General features: G+C 38.0%; 2 protein-coding genes across 2 annotated transcripts in view; one reads left to right on the top strand and one right to left on the bottom strand.

Annotated features, from left to right (window-relative positions):
• LOC110269279 lies at positions 15602–21323 on the bottom strand. The gene is made up of 2 exons (XM_021116998.1): positions 21175–21323; positions 15602–16526 (listed from the first exon to the last, which is right to left on the bottom strand). Exons 1-2 carry the CDS (start codon positions 21321–21323, stop codon positions 15602–15604), a joined length of 1074 nt encoding a protein of 357 aa, XP_020972657.1.
• Positions 22315–22944, top strand: part of LOC107625703 — a 1707-nt gene continuing 1077 nt past the window's right edge. Inside the window, exon 1 of the mRNA XM_016328397.2 lies at positions 22315–22893. Within this exon, the coding sequence (XP_016183883.1) occupies positions 22555–22893 (339 nt within the window). The 5' untranslated portion in view covers positions 22315–22554. The remainder of the gene's footprint in view (positions 22894–22944) is intronic.

Here is a 22944-nt window from a genome sequence, read left to right as displayed (position 1 = left end):
CCATAAGATAGGTTGAAGCATGTATGTATGATAACAAGTTAGTAATCCTAATAAAAGATTGATAATCAATGATTTTAAAGTGGATAATAAATGCGAATTGTTGAATGAGTGAAGGAAGCAAATTTGGATTGTGTTGCATGATTATGATTGTTAGGATTGGAAGATGTGAATGTTGAGAACTAACCTTGAGTATGTGTTGAACAATGATAATGATGATGTTATGATAATGATATTGATGGTGTATATTGGACTTGGATATGGTAATTGTGATGTATTTTGTAGTATATTGTGTTGAGTTGAGTGTGGATTGGCTAAGTGATTGTCATTTGGTATGTGTTGTCTTATATGTATATGTAAGTTGTTGGTATGGATTACATTGTTGTTAAGAATGACTTATTGTGTGGAAGTGGCCATACTTGAAAAATTGGTGTATTGAGTAATTTTGGGGCTTGGGTTGATGTGGTTTGGTAAGTTTAAAAAGGGATGGAATTGAAGTGTTGTGAAAATTGAGGTTTTGAAATCTTGTAAAAATTTTGTGAAAAGTTGATTTTTGGCCGATCTTCGGCGAGCCATAACTCGGCTTCCGGACTCCCAAATTATTTTAAACTTATTTCATATGAAAATTGGGTCCGTGAAGTTTACGCTGTTTGAAACGGATGAAAAATGTTTTAAAACGAGGAAGTTATGTGCATCGGAAGTTTGGTATGTAAGACTGAAATTCTGTAGACTTAGCCATTTTTTTCCTGATCTGCACTGTATGCGTACACGAATCCCTCCATACGCGAAGAGTCGTCTCTGCCTGGCATTTATGCGCACGCGGGCATATGTATGCGTACGCATGATGGGCCAAACGCACTCCCACGCGTACGCATGGCCCACACGTACGTGTGACGCACGCGTACGTGTGGCCCCTGTAGCAGCAAACATGGATTTTTGTGTTTCAAAGCTTAATTTCAAACTTCTAAATCACTGTTTTTACTCTTTTAGCCCCTAAACCTTAGTTGGATGCTTAGTGATGAGATGAAATTAGGAAGGGATAGGAACTTGGAAATGAAGCAAGTTGGGGGGTAATGATCTATGATTGTGAAGTGGTGATTGCATTTGAATGAATTGAATTGAATGAGATAGAGGTGCCCGGGTAAGAGGCGGTGGCAATGACCACTCGCTCCGGGTATATGTTAAATAAGTGTAGAGATGTTGAGAATGTATGAAAAATGAATTAATGACCATGAATGAATTGGTATAATAATGAAAGTGAACTCGAAATTGATTGTTATATGCCTCCGGGTAAGACGCAGTGATATTAATCACTTGCTCCGGGTAAGAGGCAAGATTGCCGGGTAAGATGCAGTGGTGTTATCCACTTGCTTCGATTAAGAGTTCAAAACTTCGGGTAAGATGCAAGGGTTGGATTGTGAAACCGCTTGCTCCGGATTGAGAACTGTAACACCACCTGGGTAAGAGACAGGGTGAAGTTGTCCCCTGCTCTAGGTACGGGGGTAAGATACAAGGGCTTGCGATGTTGTCCCACTTGCTTCATGTTCAGTGTTCTGTCCAGGGTTAGCTACCAAACATGTCGAGTTTGGCTTTATAACCGACAGATGAGACTCATCAGCCGTAGGACAGGCATGCATCATGTGCATATGTTTGATTTGCTTGTTTGTGCATTAATTGAGTGCCTATGTGAATTAGTATGCCTAATTATTATACTTGCTACTTGCATTACTTGTACTCTAATTGTGTTTGCCTTTGTTTGTATTGTTTGTCTGTGCACTGGTGAATTTGGAGGGCTGGAGGTGGTAGAAGGTGAATTGTAGAGCTAGAGTTTTATGAGACAGTGAGTGGATTGTAATTTGAGGGATTAAGTTAGGATTGAGTTAGAACCTTAAGAACCTTAGATAACTACCCATATTTATGGTTGTCGTCTTAATCTTTAAGTTTTATAATTTGAGTGTCGGAGTTCTAGGATTGCCTTTGGCATTCCCGGGACCTTATATCTTATTTATGTGGGCACTGTTACCATGCTGAGAACCTCCGGTTCTCATACCATATATATATTGTTGTTTTCAGATACAGGTCGAGAGACACCTCGGTAAGTGTCTAGAGTTCATTCTGCAAGTGAAGTGTTATATTTGGGACTCTGTATTTTGAGCTTATGCTTTATATTCTGTAGATAGATTATCTTCTGTATGTATAACTTTATTTTGTTCCTCTTAGAGGTCGAAGTGGAGAAACAGGTTGTTGTTTATCTTGTTTTGGGATATTTTGGGCTATGTATATCTATGTATTTATATTCCGGCCAGCCTTACCTTTACAGGTTGAGTCAGAGATTTGGTATTTTGTAACTCTTGACATTCTACTCTTTATACTTTTGTTTTATCCTTTTCCATTTCACTCGGTTTACGTTCACGCGAGCGATGCGCTTTTATTTTTGCGACTTATTGTTTAAGCTTTCCTTCAAGGCTCCTCGAATATATATTCATTTCACCTATATTATATATATGATTTTATAGTTAGAGGTCGTAATACCTCGCCACCTCAGTCTTCTGACTATAGTATAAGACTCTGTGTGGTAGAGCGCTACATACAGCATCACCCACGGCTCGCACTCGACATTGATTTTCTGATGTTGAAGGATGGCAGAGGCATGGACTGATGGTTTTTGGACACTCTACAGAGTTGGCACGTACATTGGAGCAGGCGGGCCGACTATGTGCTACGATTTGATATGGTGGTAGACCCAAGCCCATCACAGGCTTACTTGGAGTGGTGGCATGAGTATAGGAGGAGGTTCCTATTGCCAGAGCTCTTCCTCGGAGACCCTAGGGAAGATCCTATCCCAACTGAGGCGACCCAGAGAGGTCCAGGCCAGGTTCCTGAGATGGATCAGGTGCCAGATGCTCCTGACCGACGTCGAGTCAAGCGGAGACGGTGTGTTGGTACATGAGCCTCGTATCGTGAGTGAAGGTGGCTCGATGATGCGATTGATTCCATGGAGGGGAGGGGTCGAGGTTGTCGATGAGGTATCGGGCACGGTCCAGAGAGAGGAAGGGTGGACGTTGAGGTAGAAGTCGACGTATTAGGAGGGGAGATGGAGGCAGTGGTGGTGGAGGATGGTGGGTGGGAAGATGGAGAGGGAGGTCGATGTGGTGGTAGCGGTTTCAGGGGTGGATCCGATGTTGACAGAGGTGATAGGGGTTGCGAAATGGTGGAGGTGGCAGGAGAGGTCGAGGTCGAAATAGTGGTGGAGGTGGTGGTCGAGATAGAGGTGGTGGTGGAGGTGCTAGGGATGAGGGTGGTGTCTAGTGTGGTACTTTATGGGCTTTAGGCGACTTTTTTGTTGGTGTTCCGAGCAGTGGTGACGGCTTTCATAAGAGTCATACATTCATGAGCCCAGGTGAGCTCCTATCGGACTTGCTAGGTAGGTCAGGCCTGGATAGCGATTTTGGTGGATCTCGCTTCCTAAAGGAGATTAGCGTCATTATCCAAGAGGATGAGATAGCCCGACGTGGAGTCCATGTCCCCAGACACCATACACCCCTTGCAATAGACCTAGACGAGCCTCTACTAGGTCCTATGGATGTGACATTTGCATTGGGTGGCACTCCTCCGTCGGCAGTTGCAGCTCCCCCCTCCCCCTGCGCAATCGTCCAGCTCCCTCCAGACTAAGGCTGGCAATGGGTAGGGTAGGGTTTGGACCCTACCCTAACTCTACCCGCAGGTTGAAAATCTCAATAAAACTCTACCCTACTCTACCCGCGGGTTGAGAATCTCTCAACCCATACCCTACCCACATTCTAAAGTTCTAAACCCTACCCTATCCTACTCTACCTGCAGAAATATCAATTTTTTTAAAATAAATATAAAACTCAATCATTCCAAATTTCATACATATTAATAAAATAAAAAAATAAACAACTAAATTCAAATTAAAATAAAAAATAATAAAATCTTAAAGAAATTCAACATAAAATTACAAAAATATGTATTGTTATATTAATAAAATAAAAAACTAAGTTTAAATTAAAATTAAAAATAATAAAGTCCTAAACAAATCCAACATAAAATTACAAATAGCATAATTATCAAGTACTTAATAAAATTAAAATAACATAAACAAAGATTAATTTATACGCTATTTGGCATTGTTTTTAGTATGTTTTTAGTAGAATCTAGTTACTTTTAGGGATGTTTTCATTAGTTTTCATGTTAAATTCATATTTCTTGACTTTACTATGAGTTTGTGTGTTTTTCTGTGATTTCAGGTATTTTCTGGCTGAAATTGAGGGACTTGAGCAAAAATCAGATTCAGAGGTTGAAGAAAGACTGCTGATGCTGTTGGATTCTGACCTCCCTGCACTCAAAATGGATTTTCTGGAGCTACAGAACTCAATATGGCGCACTTCTAATTGCGTTGGCAAGTAGACATCTAGGGCTTTCCAGCAATATATAATAGTCCATACTTTGCTCAAGTTTAGACGATGCAAACTGGCGTTCAACGCCAGCTCTCTACCCAATTCTGGCGTCCAGCGCCAGAAACAAGTTGCAAAGTGGAGTTCAACGCCCAAAATGGCACAAAAGCTGGCGTTCAACTCCAAGAATGACCTCTCCACGTGTAGACTTCAAGCTCAGCCCAAGCACACACCAAGTGGGCTCCGGAAGTGGATTTATGCATCAATTACTTACTTCTGTAAACCCTAGTAGCTAGTTTATTATAAATAGGACCTTTTTACTATTGTATTAGATATCTTTGATCAGTTATATGCTATCTTAGATCACGTTTGAGGGCTGGCCTCTCGGCCATGCCTGAACCTTCTTCACTTATGTATTTTCAACAGTAGAGTTTCTGCACTCCATAGATTAAGGTGTGGAGCTCTGCTGTTCCTCAAAGATCAATGCAAAGTACTACTGTTTTTCTATTCAATTCAACTTGTTCCGCTTCTAAGATATTCATTCGTACTTCAACCTGAATGTGATGAACGTGACAATCATCATCATTCCCTATGAACGCGTGCCTGACAACCACTTCCATTCTACCTTAGATTGAATGAGTATCTCTTAGATCTCTTAATCAGAATCTTCGTGGTATAAGCTAGATTGATGGCAGCATTCATGAGAATCCAGAAAGTCTAAACCTTGTCTGTGGTATTCCGACTAGGACTCTGGGATTGAATGACTGTGACGAGCTTCAAACTCGCAATTGCTGGGCGTAGTGACAGACGCAAAAGGAGGGTGAATCCTATTCCAGCATGATCGGGAACCTCAGATGACTAGCCGTGCCGTGACAGGGCATCTTGGACCATTTTCACAAGAGGAGGGGATGTAGCCACTGACAACAGTGATGCCCTTGCAAAATGCCAGCCATGAAAAGGAGTAGGATTGATTGGATGAAGGCAGCGGGAAAGCAGAGATTCAGAGGAACGAAAGCATCTCTACATGCTTATCTGAAATTCTCACCAATGAATTACATAAGTGTTTCTATCCCTATTTTCTGTTTAATTAGTATTATTTTCGAAAACTCCATAATCAATTATTATCTGCCTGACTGAGATTTACAAGGTGACCATAGCTTGCTTCATACCAACAATCTCCGTGGGATTCGACCCTTACTCACGTAAGGTATTACTTGGACGACCTAGTGCACTTGCTGATTAGTTGTATCGAAGTTGTGACAAATTATGAATTGAGATTAGAGCATCAAGTTTTTGGAGCCATTACCAGAGATCACAATTTCGTGCACCAAGTTTTTGGCGCCGTTGCCGGGGATTGTTCGAGTTTGGACAACTGACGGTTCATCTTGTTGCTCAGATTGGGTAACTTTCTTTTCATTTTCTTTTCAAAAAGTTTTCAAAAGAAAAAAAAATTTTCAAAAAAATCTTTCAAAAATTTCTCCTTTGTTTTCGAAAAAAAAATAAATAAAAATAAAAATATTTTCAAAAATATATTTTTCTTCAGAATTTTTAAGAATGAATTCTAGTGTTTCATAAAGCATGTTGAAGCCTGGTTGGCTGTAAAGCCACGACTGTAGGGCATGTTAGGCGTGTCATATCTGATTTACATGCTAGAGCTTACCTGGCTATTAAGCCATGCCTGACCCTTTGATTGGAGCTTTGGACTAAAGAGCATAAGATTCCTGGAATTCATATTAAAAATTTTGGAATCCTTATTTTTTTTTTCAAAATAATTTTCGAAAAAAATTAAAAGAAAAAAAAAATTAGAAAATCATAAAAATCAAAAAAATATTTTTTGTGTTTCTTGTTTGAGTCTTGAGTCATGTTATAAGTTTGGTGTCAATTGTATGTTCATCTTGTATTTTTCGAAAAAAATTCATGCATTCATAGTGTTCTTCATGATCTTCAAGTTGTTCTTGGTAAGTCTTCTTGTTTGATCTTTGCATTTGCATATTTTGTGTCTTTTCTTGTTTTTCATATGCATTCTTGAATTTTTAGTGTCTAAGCATTAAAGAATTCTAAGTTTGGTGTCTTGTATGTTTTTCTTGCATTAAAAATTTTTCAAAAATGTGTTCTTGATGTTCATCATGATCTTCATAGTGTTCTTGGTGTTCATCTTGACATTCATAGCATTTTTGCATACATTCATTATTTTGATCCATAACTTTCATGCATTGCATCATTTTTCTTGTTTTTCTCTCTCATCATAAAAATTCAAAAATCAAAAAAATATCTTTCCATTTTTCTCTCTTAAAATTTCGAAAATTAGATTTGACTTTTTCAAAAATTTTTAAAATATAGTTGTTTTTATGAGTCAAATCAAATTTTCAATTTAAAAAAAAAAATCTTATCTTTTTTCAAAATCTTTTTCAAAAATCAAATCTTTTTTTTTCAATTTTTTTAGTTATTTTCGAAAATTTCAAAAAAAAATATTTTTCAAAAATATTTTTCTTAATTTTACATCATATTTTCGAAAATAACATCATCAATTAATGTTTTGATTCAAAAATTTCAAGATTGTTACTTACTTGTTAAGAAAGATTCAAACTTTAAGTTCTAGAATCATATCTTGTAATTTCTTGTGAATCAAGTCATTAATTGAGGTTTTAAAAATCAAATCTTTTTCAAAAACTATTTTCGAAAATCACTAACTCTTTTTCAAAAATTATTTTCGAAAATTCTCTCCTCCTCTCATCCCCTTCTATTTATTTATTCATCTACTAACACTTCTCTTCATCTCACATCTCTGCTCCTATCATCACCTTTGTGTTTGGATTCTTCATTCTTCTTCACCCCTATTCCTTTTCTTCTTCTACTAACAATAAGGAACCTCTTTACTGTGACATAGAGGATTCCTCTTCTTTTCTTTTTCTCTTCTCTTTCTTATGAGCAGGGACAAAGAAAAAGGCATTCTTATTGAAGCTGATCCAGAACCTGAAAGGACTCTGAAGAGAAAACTAAGAGAAGCTAAATTACAACAATCCAGAGCCAACCTTATTGAAAATTTCGAACAAGTAAAGGAGATGGCAGCCGAACCCAACAACAATAATGCAAGGAGAATGCTTGGTGACTTTACTGTACCTAATTCCAATTTACATGGAAGAAGCATCTCCATTCCTACCATTGGAGCAAACAATTTTGAGCTAAAACCTCAGCTAGTTTCTCTGATGCAGCAGAACTGCAAGTTTCATGGACTTCCATCTGAAGATCCTTTTCAGTTCTTAACTGAATTCTTGCAGATCTGTGATACTGTTAAGACTAATGGAGTAGATCCTGAAGTCTACAGGCTCATGCTTTTCCCTTTTGCTGTAAGAGACAGAGCTAGAATATGGTTGGACTCTCAACCCAAAGACAGCCTGAACTCTTGGGATAAGCTGGACGGCTTTCTTAGCCAAGTTCTTTCCTCCTCAAAAGCTGAGCAAGCTTAGAGCTGATGTTCAAACCTTCAGACAGAAAGAAGGTGAATCCCTCTATGAAGCTTGGGAAAGATACAAGCAGCTGACTAAAAAGTGTCCTTCTGACATGCTTTCAAAATGGACCATCCTGGATATATTCTATGATGGTTTATCTGAGCTATCAAAGATGTCATTGGATACTTCTGCAGGTAGATCCATTCACCTAAAGAAAACGCCTGCAGAGGCTCAAGAACTCATTGACATGGTTGCTAATAAACAGTTCATGTACACTTCTGAGAGGAATCCTGTGAGTAATGGGACGCCTATGAAGAAGGGAGTTCTTGAAATTGAGACTCTGAATGCCATATTGGCTCAGAACAAAATATTGACTCAGCAAGTCAATACGATTTCCCAGAGTCTGAATGGAATGCAAGCTGCATCCAACAGTACTCAAGAGGCATCTCATATCCAAACTCTAAGTTTGGTGTTGGGAGGTCTCAACAAAGCTCTGCACATCTGTGAGGCTCCATGAGAGCCCACTGTCAAGCTATTGACATTAAAGAAGTGCTTGTTGGGAGGCAACCCAATGTTTATTTATCTAATTATATTTCTATTTTTCATGTTTTCTTAGGTTCATGATCATGTGGAGTCACAAAATAAACAAAAAATTTAGAAACAGAATCAAAAACAGCAGAAGAAAAATCACACCCTGGAGGAAGCATCTGTCTAGCGTTCAACGCCAGAACAGAGCATGGTTCTGGCGCTGAACGCCCAAAATGGGCAGTATCTGGGCGCTGAACGCCCAGAACAAGCATGGTTCTGGCGTTCAACGCCAAAAATAGGCAACAAATGGGCGTTGAACGCCCAAAATGGGCACCAACCTGGCGCTGAACGCCCAGAGTTGTGTGCAAGGGCATTTTGCATGCCTAAATTGGTGCAGGGATGTAAATGCCTTGACACCTCAGGATCTGTGGACCCCACAGGATCCCCACCTTCTTTCCTCATAATCCTAGTTTTTTTCCACATCTTCTTCTTTATTTATTCCTTCTTCTTTTGCTCGAGGGCAAGCAACATTCTAAGTTTGGTGTGGTAAAACAATTATGTAAAGGATCTATAGCTCAGTGGTAGAACATGTGGCTGCAAATCAAGAGATCCCTGAGATACCTCAGGGGATGCACTTCCCTCCACATAGTTATTGGAAGCAACTGAGGATAGAAATACCAAAAATCACTAGGAATCAAGCCACAAAGGCAAGGAAGAGACATAGAAGAGCTCAAGAACATCATTGGTTCCTCAAGGAGGAAACGCCACCATCACTAAGGTGGACTCATTCCTTGTTCTTACATTCTCTGTTTTTCGTTTTCTCTATGTTAAAGTGCTTATCTATGTTTGTGTCTTCATTACATGATCATTAGTAGTTAGTAACTATGTCTTAAAGTTATGAATGTCCTATGAATCCATCACCTCTCTTAAATGAAAAATGTTTTAATTCAAAAGAACAAGAAGTACATGAGTTTCAAATTTATCCTTGAACTTAGCTTAATTATATTAATGTGGTGACAATGCTTCTTGTTTTCTGAATGAATGCTTGAACAGTGCATATGTCTTTTGAAGTTGTTGTTTAAGAATGTTAAATATGTTGGATCTTGAAAGAATGATGACAAGGAGACATGTTATTTGATGATCTGAAAAATCATAAAAATGATTCTTGAAGCAAGAAAAAGCAGCAAAGAACAAAGCTTGCAGAAAAAAAAATAGGCGAAAAAAAAAAGAGAAAAAAAATAGAAAGAAAAAAAAAAGCAAGCAGAAAATAACCTCAATGGATAAAGTGAGATGCCAAAACTATTCAAGAGGCAAAAAGCTACAAGTCCCGCTCATCTGATTGGAGCTATGTTTCATTGGTAGTTTGGAATTCATAGTATATTCTCTTCTTTTTACCCTATTTGATTTTCAATTGCTTGGGGACAAGCAACAATTTAAGTTTGGTGTTGTGATGAGCGGATAATTTATACGCTTTTTGGCATTGTTTTTAGTATGTTTTTAGTAGAATCTAGTTACTTTTAGGGATGTTTTCATTAGTTTTCATGTTAAATTCACATTTCTAGACTTTACTATGAGTTTGTGTGTTTTTCTGTAATTTCAGGTATTTTCTGGCTGAAATTGAGGGACTTGAGCAAAAATCAGATTCAGAGGTTGAAGAAGGACTGCTGATGCTGTTGGATTCTGACCTCCCTGCACTCAAAATCGATTTTCTGGAGCTACAAAACTCAAAATGGCGCGCTTCCAATTGAGTTGGAAATTAGACATCCAGGGCTTTCTAGAAATATATAATAGTCCATACTTTGCCCAAGTTTAGACAATGCAAACTGGTGTTCAACGCCAGCTCTCTGCCCAATTCTGGCGTCCAGCGCCAGAAACAAGTTGCAAAGTGGAGTTCAACGCCCAAAATGGCACAAAAGCTGGCGTTCAACTCCAAGAATGACCTCTCCACGTGCAGACTTCAAGCTCAGCCCAAGCACACACCAAGTGGGCCCCGGAAGTGGATTTATGCATCAATTACTTACTTCTGTAAACCCTAGTAGCTAGTTTATTATAAATAGGACCTTTTTACTATTGTATTAGATATCTTTGATCAGTTATATGCTATCTTAGATCACGTTTGAAGGCTGGCCTCTCGGCCATGCCTGAACCTTCTTCACTTATGTATTTTCAACGGTAGAGTTTCTGCACTCCATAGATTAAGGTGTGGAGCTCTGCTGTTCCTTAAAGATCAATGCAAAGTACTACTGTTTTTCTATTCAATTCAACTTGTTCCGCTTCTAAGATATTCATTCGCACTTCAACCTGAATGTGATGAACGTGACAATCATCATCATTCCCTATGAACGCGTGCCTGACAACCACTTCCGTTCTACCTTAGATTGAATGAGTATCTCTTAGATCTCTTAATCAGAATCTTCGTGGTATAAGCTAGATTGATGGCGGTATTCATGAGAGTCCGGAAAGTCTAAACCTTGTCTGTGGTATTCCGAGTAAGACTCTGGGATTGAATGACTGTGACGAGCTTCAAACTCGCGATTGCTGGGCGTAGTGACAGACGCAAAAGGAGGGTGAATCCTATTCCAGCATGATCAGGAACCTCAGATGACTAGCCGTGCCGTGACAGGGCATCTTGGACCATTTTCACAAGAGGAGGGGATGTAGCCACTGACAACGGTGATGCCCTTGCAAAAAGCCAGCCATGGAAAGGAGTAGGATTGATTGGATGAAGGCAGCGGGAAAGCAGAGATTCAGAGAAACGAAAGCATCTCTACATGCTTATCTGAAATTCTCACCAATGAATTACATAAGTGTTTCTATCCCTATTTTCTGTTTAATTAGTATTATTTTCGAAAACTCCATAATCAATTATTATCTGCCTGACTGAGATTTACAAGGTGACCATAGCTTGCTTCATACCAACAATCTCCGTGGGATTCGACCCTTACTCACGTAAGGTATTACTTGGACGACCCAGTGCACTTGCTGGTTAGTTGTATCGAAGTTGTGACAAATTATGAATTGAGATTAGAGCACCAAGTTTTTGGAGCCATTACCAGAGATCACAATTTCGTGCACCAGTCCTAAACAAATCCAACATAAAATTATAAATAACATAATTATCAAGTTATTAATAAAATTAAAATAACATAAACAAAGATAAATGTCTTCAAATATTTCTTTTAATTCCAAGTTCTTGCAACATTATTCTTCCATTAGTTCAGAAAATGTATCATCATCTTCATTTGCAGTTTGATAATTAGGTTTTCCAAGTTTCTTGTGTGAGATGCGTCAAATATAAAAGCATCTGAACTATTCTTTCCATGTCTTTGAAGAGATTCGGCAATTATTGATTGTCTTGAATTCGCTAATTTTATTCTCTTACAATAATGGAGCACATGTTTCTTCACAGTCCCATTCCTTGGATTGGCACCAAGAATAGACTTACAATGGTTGCACTTTGCCTTCCACTCTTCTCCCTCTTTATATCTACTAAAGTATTGCCAATAAATATTTTTCAATAAAGATTTGTTGCTATTTTCACCCGAGGCAGACTCATCTGGAACAAAATTAGCAGTTTCTTCAACAGGAGTTTCTTCTTGTTGTTCTTGAGCCACTACTTTCATGTTGGTACTATCCATTATTGCCTACACAACAGTAAAATAAATAATTAACATTAAAAATTCAAGCATGCTGAAAAATCATTAACATTCAGAAAAGTCACCATAGAAGTCACCGTATATGTATAGTGTAAAACTGTAAATGTGTATGTGATCCACTGTTAGAACAAAATCACTTCATCTAAATCACATGGTTTTTTCATTCAATTTCTTTTTCAATTCTATGAGAGTACACACAAATTCATCTCTCTAAAGCTCATTTCATCAAGTTGTGTAAAGGACCTAACATGGTTTTAAATTAAACCTAACTCAAATTAAACACACCGTGCTTCCCCATTTTAACTAGGCAATGCATATCCTACCTATAAAACATTGATCACATCAATAAGTATCTAGGCTTTCCGCTTCTGCCAAGTGTATATGTACAATATTTCTCCCCAATATATTAAAAAAGGATTAAAAAACTAAAAACAACAGTTAGATATTGCCTACGGTTCTTCAAATAGCAAATAATTCAGCAGTATCCAAAATGTCTCAATAGCAAAATCAGAGAAGAATCAGAATTATTGTTATTTTTACACTAATATGCACAGATGCTATATATCTATTAATATTATACACGTTTGTTTTCGGATCTTTTCAAAATTATGTGAACAGAAAGCAATTGCAAAAGGCCTTTGTTGCTTATGAGTGATGACTAAACTAAGTTAGTAGGAGACCATAATAATGCAAGAGTTTAAATTAAAACCAGATTTTTATTTCCCGTACAGAGTTGAAGGAGCAAACTAGCCAAAAAAAAATATCAACAGAAACAGAAAAAACATGAACCCTAGAACTAGAACTTTAATATTTTGAATACAGAGAAGGAGCAAAATACCTAATAAATAAATAAATTATAAAAAGAATCCAAAATATTACAAGTCAAAGATCACTTTGAGAAGATTTTCAGTCAAGACCAAAAATGTGCTAAAAAGGATAAATCAGTAGGAAAACAAAATCACAGATTCAAATGCAAAGTAAAGCCCCAATTTTCATGTCCAACCAACTAAACGAATCAACATGATGAACACGAAATTTACAAGAACTAAATATTACATGAAGAATGAATAAGCATGCTGAAAAATACCAAGAAGAGCACAGAGCAGCAGCGTAGAGAGGAGAGAAGGTCACGAATCAGCGGCGTTGCGAGGAGAGCACAGAGGAGGAAAAAGAGTTGCGGCAATGGAGGAACGAGGAAGTACCCAAGGAGAGTTGGGGCTTGCGGTGAGACACTGAGGCTTATGGCTTTGGGAAGAAACGGCGCTCCCAACCTCCCACTTAGTCTTAGGATTTCTGATTTCTAAATCATGAATTATATATGTTTTTTATTTTTGTTTAATTTTTATTTTATGGTAACTTCATAAATATACAAATGCAATATATTAGCAAAGCAATTAGCTAGCTTAGTGGTTGCTTACTTGCTACACATGAAGGAGGTTGAGGGTTCAACTCTCACCTCCTTCACTATGCACATAATTTTTATTAAACATGTTATATATGGGGGGTACGGGTAGGGTAGGGTACACCCTACCCGTAGGCCTACCCGGACCGCACTTTACCCTACCTGTAGCAGGTCGGGTAGCCTACCCTACCCCAACAGGTTGGGTACCCGCGGTAGGGTATGTATTGCTAGCCCTACTCCAAACCACCCGCAACAAGGATGAGGTCCCTCTCGCTCAAAGAGAACAGAGGATTAGGCGACCACACCGCTGGTTCACAGGGTTACATCTTCTACTTTGTGTTGTTGTATTAAGCATTATGTTATCCCGTTTCTTTATCATGTTATTAGGTTACCATGCTATGTTATTAGGTTATTATGTTATCTACCCCTCTATTTTGTGTTGTTGTGTTAAGCATTATGTTATCTGGTTTTTTTTAATCATGTTATTAGGTTACCATGGTATGTTATTAGATTATTATGAATTTTTTATGAATGTTAAAATTTCAAGGGAAAAAGTGACCTTAACAACATTATGAAAAAGACAATAAGATAATGTTAATAACAACAATCCATTCAACAATACAACAACTACGACAATACAAAAGAAACACTAAGCTCCATAAACATAATTCAATAAAGAAACACAAATAAAGAAAACACAGTAAACTACATCCAAACAAGCAACACAACAACGAAAACACTAAACTCCACTGGCTCTGCCAGATACCCCAGCACCTCCTCTCTGAGGACAACTCCACCTAGTGTGACCAGGATGTTTACATAGCCCACACCACTTTGGTCGATTTGGATTGACCTCGTCCATACTAGTTCGAATTCTAGTTCTCTTCGGATGATCTTCAGATGTACGTCTCTTACTGGGATCCGGGATGACTGTTGGACCGTCATATGGTGGCCAGAAGCCTTCTGGAATTGGAGGATTGAATCTCATCCTTTAGACATTAAATACCGTGCTGAGGCGATATACATCGTGGACATACGTTGCCCAATTCAGGCGGGAATATGCACAGCAAGTCCGATCTGTCAACGACACTCTGTAAGTACCGAATGAGAAATTTTCTGTTGGGGTAGTCTGGGCTACATTAAACTCTGAATTATTCCTGTCATATAGTGTCACTATGAAACATCTCGATGCCTTTAGGTTAGCCTCCATTGCTTTCACAAGTGACTGACTAAATTGTTGTCCTGTCTACAACTGTGCCTCAGCCTCTCTTTCCTTGTGAACAAACAGCTCTGCCAACATCCCATAAGTGGACTTCACCAACACTGGAAGATTTCTGACGCCCTTGAGCACCGAATTAATGCACTCAAAAATGTTTGTAGTCATATGGCAGAATCTACGACTCTTATCCCGGTGTTAGGTCAATATGTTGTACTCCATCCTGTTGGCCCAATCACACATAGACAGGTCTTCCATCCGGAGGATGTCAAACCAATAACCAAACTCGACCTCAGTCTTCGCATAAGTAGCGCTCACTAGAATCCTCCTGGCATCCTTTCCCTTGAAACTCAATATGATATTTGCTGCAACATGCCTAATACAGAATGCCTGATAAGCAGCAGGTGGAACCCACCCACCATCAGGTTCTTCCAAAGCAGCCTTGATCCCATTGTGCCTATCGGATATCACAAGAATGTCTGGCTGAGGAGTCATGTGCTGCCATAAGTGAGATAAGAAAAAAGACCATGACTCCGTATTTTCACCCTCCACTAGGGCAAAAGCAATGGGAACAATATTATAATTCTCATCCTGAGCTATCGCGACCAGCAATGTTCTCCCATATTTACCATATAAATGGGTCCCGTCAATATTGACTAACGGCTTACAATATTGGATCCCTCGATGCACGGTGGAAATGCCCAAAAAAGTCGGTGAAAAAATGCTGATTCCCCGTCAACCTGGCTTCCAACATGCACAGGACTCGTCCTCAGAACTGCGATAGTACCTGGCATCATTATTTGTACACCGAGCACCCATCTTGGCAGCTCATTGTAGGCCTCCTCCCAATCCCCATATATCTACGAGACAACCTTCTGCTTATCCAACCACACCCTCTTATATGTAGGTTTGAACCCAAAATGTGCCTCTGTCGCATTCTACAGAACCTTGATAAACACGGACACATCAGCTCTGATCATAGGAAGGATGTAAGCAGATATCACATGATAGTCAAGTTTCTTGTGATCACCGGAGACAGAGGTGCCCAAACATGCATGAGTTCTGTTATATCGTCTGACCTCCCAGATACCCTTCCGTTGTCGTAGCGTGATCTGAATCAACCATCTGCAACTATTTCCGAACTCCTTGCACTTGTTGTAATACTTGTCATGGTCTGATTTCATCATTTTGTACTCAACCTCACGATGAATGATATAAGTCATCACACATAAGATGACTTCTTTATTCTGAAACTGCTGACCGACTTGAAACTCAGCTAGACCTGCGGTGTCCTGTGAATCTCTCACGCTAAAACCGGATTGCACATCCGGTAACTCCTCTGGTCTCATCGCATCAAAGTCTAGAGTCGAAAAGTGTGGGGGATACTTCTGAGTTCCCGAGCTCAATACACCACCAGGACCGACAGAAATACTCCTCCCTATATCATCATCGCTGTCATCAACAATCGTGGCGGGATCTACATCATCGTCCTCCCTTAGGACATCTTGCACTGCATCCGGTTCTCCAACCGCCCTAGAAATCGGAATCATAACAGGAGTATTCACGTTTGCACCTTGTTTTGCAATCTCGTCGCGATGTAGATCAGCTGCAAAAGTTAGAGATGCCACTAAATCTCCCGCAGACAAGATTACAAGTACAAATGAAGACGCAACAACAAGGGTTAAACTGGAGGCTGTTGCCATAGGTACTGATTGATGATTCCGGTTCGATCCTCCTGAGCTAGAGACTACATCCACAAGCTTTGCCAACAGTTCAGGGATTCTCACCTCCGGAAACTGGCAATGACAGTAAAATAAAATATGCAAATCCTCGTCACTGTCTATCACAAACGAGTCGTACTTCCTGAATAACAGAAATCAGAATTCGATAATATAACTTCTCGATCCGTTTCATTCCATGCAGAACCAATTTCCGTAGTACAATATCATGAAAATCAACTAGGCTCATAGAAGGTCTGATAAATACGCTCAACGGATCTTTATTAGTAAACTTAATTTTCGATCGCATTTTTTTTAATCATTGCCTTTGTAGTGCACAAGAACTAGAAAGTTATTCTCTATAGCCATTTTGAGTGTCACTCATATGTGGATTCAACATCTTGTTCGTATTTATAAAGGTTGGAGATCTACCTTAAATCGAATTAATTCGATTTAATAATGTTGTTGGTTAATGGTAAATCGAATTAAGTGAAGTCGAATTATCCTATAGTATTTTCAAACTTAAATCGAATTCACTCCATTTGATTTACTTTAGTGCATCATTATACCAGGTAAATCGAATCTAGTAAGGTCGATTTACTAGCATCATGCCTAAATCAAATTTTATTAATTTGATTTACTATCAAAGCCCCTAAATCGAACGTATTCAATTCGATTTACATATACATGGCTAAATCGACGTAAACGAATTCGATTTACATTAGAATAGGCTACCTACGTAGCTCTCCTCACTTTAGGGGATTCATGTAAATTTGGTTTCTAATTCATTTGTTTATGTGATTTGTCCGATAAATTAATACTAAATAAGAGTTTTTTCTTTTTAATTTTTTTCAAAAAAATTACTAAAAGATGATCGGTTAATTTTAAAGTTTTGTCAAATCATCAAAGTTGCTGATATGACATCATTAGAAGAAAAACACATGACTTAGACTTATTGTATAAGAAGTTAGTATCAACTTTTATATAATAAAAATAGATAGATAGATAAATATATTAAATTATTTAACGGTTCTTAATTAACAACTTCACATAAAAATAATTACATATGAGTTTTCACCATAACATAAAGAAAAAGGTGTAAATATTTCTGTTCAGTTGCTTGCTAGAATGGTGGATCGGATGGTTGGCAGGTCGGGAGCAATGAGTTGATCGAGGGTGTTTCTAGACCTAAGCGCGAGCTTTATGGAGGGGTGTCTGTTCCTAGCGTCGGTGGGTCGGCGAGTGGGGCCACCTGCAAGGACACTCTGATACTAAAGTGAGCGTCTGTACAATGAAACGACTAATTAGGGTAAGAGTGATGTACCTCTAGGGAGGGGTATGTCCCTCCCTTTTTATACTTTGTACTCGAGTGGGCCCTCTAACTTGGATCTGTCTACCTGAAAGCTTCTACCAACTATCCAGGTCTTCGTTGAGGGGATGAAATGCAGGTCACCTCGCATATACGGGTCATGGTACCGTCAGGTCGGTAATCCGCAACATGGGCCTCCGACCCTTATTGGGTTGGACCGGAATAGTGCCCCAAACGTGGCGACTCGTGAGGTTCACGGTTGGCACATTCAAAGTTCTCGTGTCTTCTTGTGCGGCTACTTACTTCTGTTCGTGACTTCATCAATGTAGTATACGCTTTTAGTGCACGTAATCTGTCTCCAACCGTTACTTGGGGCATCGTTTCGATATCCGTGCCGAGAGCATTAAATGCTCTTTATGACTGATTTAAAAGCAAAAGGGAAAAGTCCATTTTGCCTTGCCTTTTTGCGCTCCCCATAGACGGCGTCAGTGTTCGGTTTCTCGCTAGAATGGTGGATCGAATGGTTGGTGGGTCGAGAGCAACGAGTTGATCGAGGGTGTTTCTGGACTTGAGCACGAGCTTTATAGAGGAGTGTTGTCCCTAGCGTCGGTGAGTCGGTGAAAACACCAAACTTTAACGTTCCATTAACATGATTCTTAGTTTCATTTCAAAATTAAAAAGTGTCAGCTAATATAGATCTTTGGTCACATATTTTTAAAAAGAAATATTTTATTAATTTAAATATTTTTTACATAAAAATTATCTAATTATAAAATTAAAAATACTATAAAAATTCAATTAAAAAATATAAAAATTAATTAAAAATTTGATAAAATTATAAAAAATAACAGAATAATTAAACTTTTTATATATTATAAACCATTTTGATTTTGGCCACTTCCTGCTTGTTTCTCTTTCTTCGCATGTAATCTTGAGAGCCACTTTCTTCTTCCAATCTCTTCTAGTTTTTACGAGCTTCCAAGAAAAGAAAAAGAGAGCAAAATTTAAGCAAATTCCCTTAGTCTCCTTAAGCTTCCATATTCGACTCTTTTGATTCTAAAACTCCAATAAAGATTCTAAATCGATTAAAGTATTCGTCTCTTCTTCCTCTTCACAACCGTACCCGATTTCTTATGAAACTCTTGCTTAAACGTCTATAGGGGCAAGAATCCCTCAATCCCAGCTTGAGAAAGGAAATGAGCGAGCTAGAAATCGCTGAGAGAAAAACTGGTTTTTGTAAGCTAAAACGAAGAGGTAAAATTTGGTAAATTTATTATGAAATAATTATGTTATTGATGACTGATTGATGGATAGTTATTTGTTACTTGAAAATTGAGTGGTTACGTAGTGTTTTGACATGTTTTTGGTGGCTGGATTATTAGGCATTGACGGAAGAAAAATATTGGTAAAAATTTTCACAAAAATATCGTGTTGCAAGTATAATTCTGAACCAACAAATTATCCTCGGTCAATGTTTAAATTGTTTGTCACAAATACAAACCCAATGAAATTAACTGAAGTATTTAAACCTCGGGTAGTCTCTCAAGAAATTGTAGGGAAGTGTATTTATTATGGGTTGTGAGATTGTATCTTTTTGGATTTTGAGTTTAATAAGCAAGGAATGTAAATAACAAGAAAATAACTAACAACTAAGAAAAGTCCTAGCAAGGGTTGAGAATCGGAATTCCTATCCTTATTATCATTGTCAACTGTGATGGTAATTGCAAATTGCTCTCACTTAGTTAACCTCTAACAATTGAAGGAAAGTCAAGTGAGCAAATCAACTTGAGTTCACAAGTTCTAATCAAAGACTAGAGTTAGTGAAGCTTGTAACACCCTACTACACAGAGCTTTACGCTTAAGGCGTAGAACAGAGGTAGTGTGGTGTTACGGACCTCTAATCAGTAAATACATATGTATAATGGTGAAAAAATATAATATACTAGAAGTCTTGAAAACGGGTAAAGCAAAATCGCAAAATAAAAAGCGCAACACTCAGAGAGCGGAATTACTTGCGTGCTAAGAAACCTAAAGGTTATAGATATGAATAAGCGAACGAGTGAAAGAGGGCCAAGAATACAGTGAAACTAGCTCCTAACTCAGCCTGCGCAGTCAAGACTGGCCGGAGAATATTTACATATATATACAAGTATCCCAAACTACCCAAAATACAGAAATAAGCCCCTAACTCTCCTTTAACCTCTATGAGGAACAAAATAATCAAGTTTTTTGGAGAGAAAGTTAAGTAGCTAAGCACATATATATACATAAACTGATAATCCAAAATAACCCAGGGACTACTCCGCTTTAGGAATTCAGACGCTTAGTGAGGAGTCTCTTGACCTGCATCTGAAAACAATAACACAGTATGGGATGAGAACTAGGGGTTCTCAGCATGGTAAATGTGCCACACATATATTAAAGAGTAATTACCCAAATCAGTCCCCAAGAATTTTAGAACCGGACATTCTAGTCCCCAAGAAAAATTAATACACAGATCAATTCCTAAAGTTTTACTCCAACAGACAAATCAGTCTCCAGTTCATTTTCTGGCAGATTAATTACCCAGATCAGTCCCAAAGATTTAAAAAACGGACATTTTAGTACCCAAGAAAAATTAATGTACAAATCAATCCCTAACGTTTATCTCTGTTAGACATAATAGTACAGTATTATTGTACAATTAATAATAATAATTATTATTATTATTATTTTATTTTATTTTATTTTGAACGAAGGACTGTTATGTCTAACAGAGAGAAACGTTGGGGATTGATTTGTACATTAATTTTTCTTGGGGACTAAAATGTCTATTTTTAAAATATTTGGGGACTGATCTGGGTAATTACTTTGGCGGAAAATGAACTGGGGACTGATTTGTCTGTTGGAGTAAAACCTTGGGGATTGATCTGTGTATTAATTTTTCTTGGGGACTAAAATGTCCGATTTTAAAATTCTTGGGGACTGATTTGAGTAATTACTCTATATTAAACTATTGACTTAATAACTCAATAGTTAAATCTAGAGTATTTATCAATTTTGGTCTTTAAAGAATTTCGAATAAGATATTTTAATTCCTAACTAAAATTAATTATTTGATTAGTTCTTAACAATTAATTCCGTCAATCACTTAGGTCCTTGACTCCGTCAACTCTAACGGAAGACAAAATGGTCCTTAACAACTCTAACAAGAGACAAAATGATCCCTGACAACTCTAACAGGAAAAAAAATGATCCATGGTCCCTTTGTTCGAAAATGACACCGGTCTTCCCTAATTTTCAATCATATCTCGCATAATCCTAATATTCGTACTCTCCTTCTTCACCTTCACAGTCTTCTTTTTCATCTTTATCTTCCTCCTCTTCAACTCCAAGATCAAGCCATGGTGTAACTACCACGCGTGTCGCACCTACATCAACATGTTATGAACCACACATTTCTTAAATCTCTGTGACTGGTACTTCCACCTCCTTCGCACTTCACCCACTAGAAGCATCCACCTCAACGTCCTCGACAACAGCATCACCTCCAACCCCGACAATGTCCACCACATCCTCAAGACCAAGTTCCACAACTATTCCAAGGGTACGCCTTTCTCCACTCTCCAGCAAGCAATATAGATTGTTGGACATTAGGACATCATGAGAAGATTCTCTTTCGACATCATATACAAATTCTCATTTGGAATGGATCCCGAGTATTTCATTCCTTCTTTCTCAGAGTCCAAGTTGGCAAATAGTTTCGACCTCGCATCCAAGCTATCATCAGTACAACGAGCAATGTCACCGTTGCCGCTCATATAAAAACTGAAGCAATTATTGAATTGGTTCAGAGAAGAAGTTGAAGGAAGCAATCGGAGTGGTGGACAATGTGGTCATGGAGATGATAGGATAGAGGAGGAGGGAGATGGCGACGACGACGATGGGTCTTAACAAATTAGACTTGCTGTCTAGATTTATGGGATCCATCAAAGACGATAAGTACTTGAGAGACATAGTCATTAGTTTCCTGAACATGAATTGGTTGAGAAAAAGTTGAGGATTTTTCTTCTTGTGAACATTGAAGTTGTAGAGTGTGTATTGTGTAGTTCGAAGTTACAATGTTAGACTGTTAGTGTTATGTGAGATATGATAGAAATTAGGGGAGAATAGTGTCGTTTCGGAACAGAGGATGTCAGAGACCATTTTATCCCCTGTTATTGTTTTCAGGGATTATTTTGTAATTCATTAGAGTTGACAGAGCAAAGAACCTAAGTGATTGATGGAATTAATTGTTAAGGACCAATTGAATAACTAATTTTAGTTGAAAACTAAAGTGTTTGGTCTAAAATTCTTTGAGGACCAAAATAAATAAATACTCAATTACGAGACATTATTTTTAAGATTTCTAAATTTATAGAATTTAACCACATTTCTTAAGAGAATGGATTCTCTCAATTTTTTTTAGCAATTGAAGGAGTACAGTGTAATCGCTCACTGTTAGTTTTATAAGTGAAACTAATGAAAAGTTAAAGATCACATTTTACACTCTCAATTTTTTTTAACAATTGAGATGATTCATTCTCCATTTCTTATTACATATGAGGATGACACCAATTCTAGCAAGGTGTACGGTGCGCTTTACTAAGCAAGGATGCTCCTTAGAATCACTAAATATCCTTATCCAATAATTTTTCTTTCTCTTTTACAACGGATAATGCAAAAAAAGAAAAACATGAGGATGAGCTTCAAACTTCAAACACTATATTATTACTATTGATACACACACAGCACTTGAGAGTTTGTTTCTGCTGCTTCCCCCTCTCACTTCCAATTCCTTTCCCCCATTTCAAACACACAATATTTTACCTCTTATGAAAAAAACATGATTACCCTAAAAACAATTCATCTATGCTTCACTCCAACGAATTCAAACCACACAAGATTCCACAACAACACAAGAACTTCTTCTGCTCTATGCCTTTGCACCAAATCCAATAATGATGAATCTGATTCTTCTCAGCCTCCACAACAACCTGAAGGAAATGCTCAGAGCCAAGAGCTTCTAGCACAAATAGCCATGCTTCAAGCTCAGAAGGTTCGTCTAACGGGTTATCTTGATGAGAAGTCAGAATATTTGACCCAATTCGGTGAAGAAGCCAAAGCTGAGTTTGACAAGATTGGTGCTGATGCTCTCAAAGGATTAGATGAAGCTAGTGACAGAGTAGGTTAATTGCCTCAAACTTTTCTCTTAACCATGTATGTATACCCTCTA

The sequence above is a fragment of the Arachis ipaensis genome, chromosome B02 (genome assembly GCF_000816755.2).
Source record: "Arachis ipaensis cultivar K30076 chromosome B02, Araip1.1, whole genome shotgun sequence".
In the NCBI taxonomy this organism is placed as follows: Eukaryota; Viridiplantae; Streptophyta; class Magnoliopsida; order Fabales; family Fabaceae; genus Arachis; species Arachis ipaensis.
The sequence above is the reverse complement of the archived record's forward strand: the minus strand, read 5'-3'. Positions and strand labels throughout refer to the sequence as shown.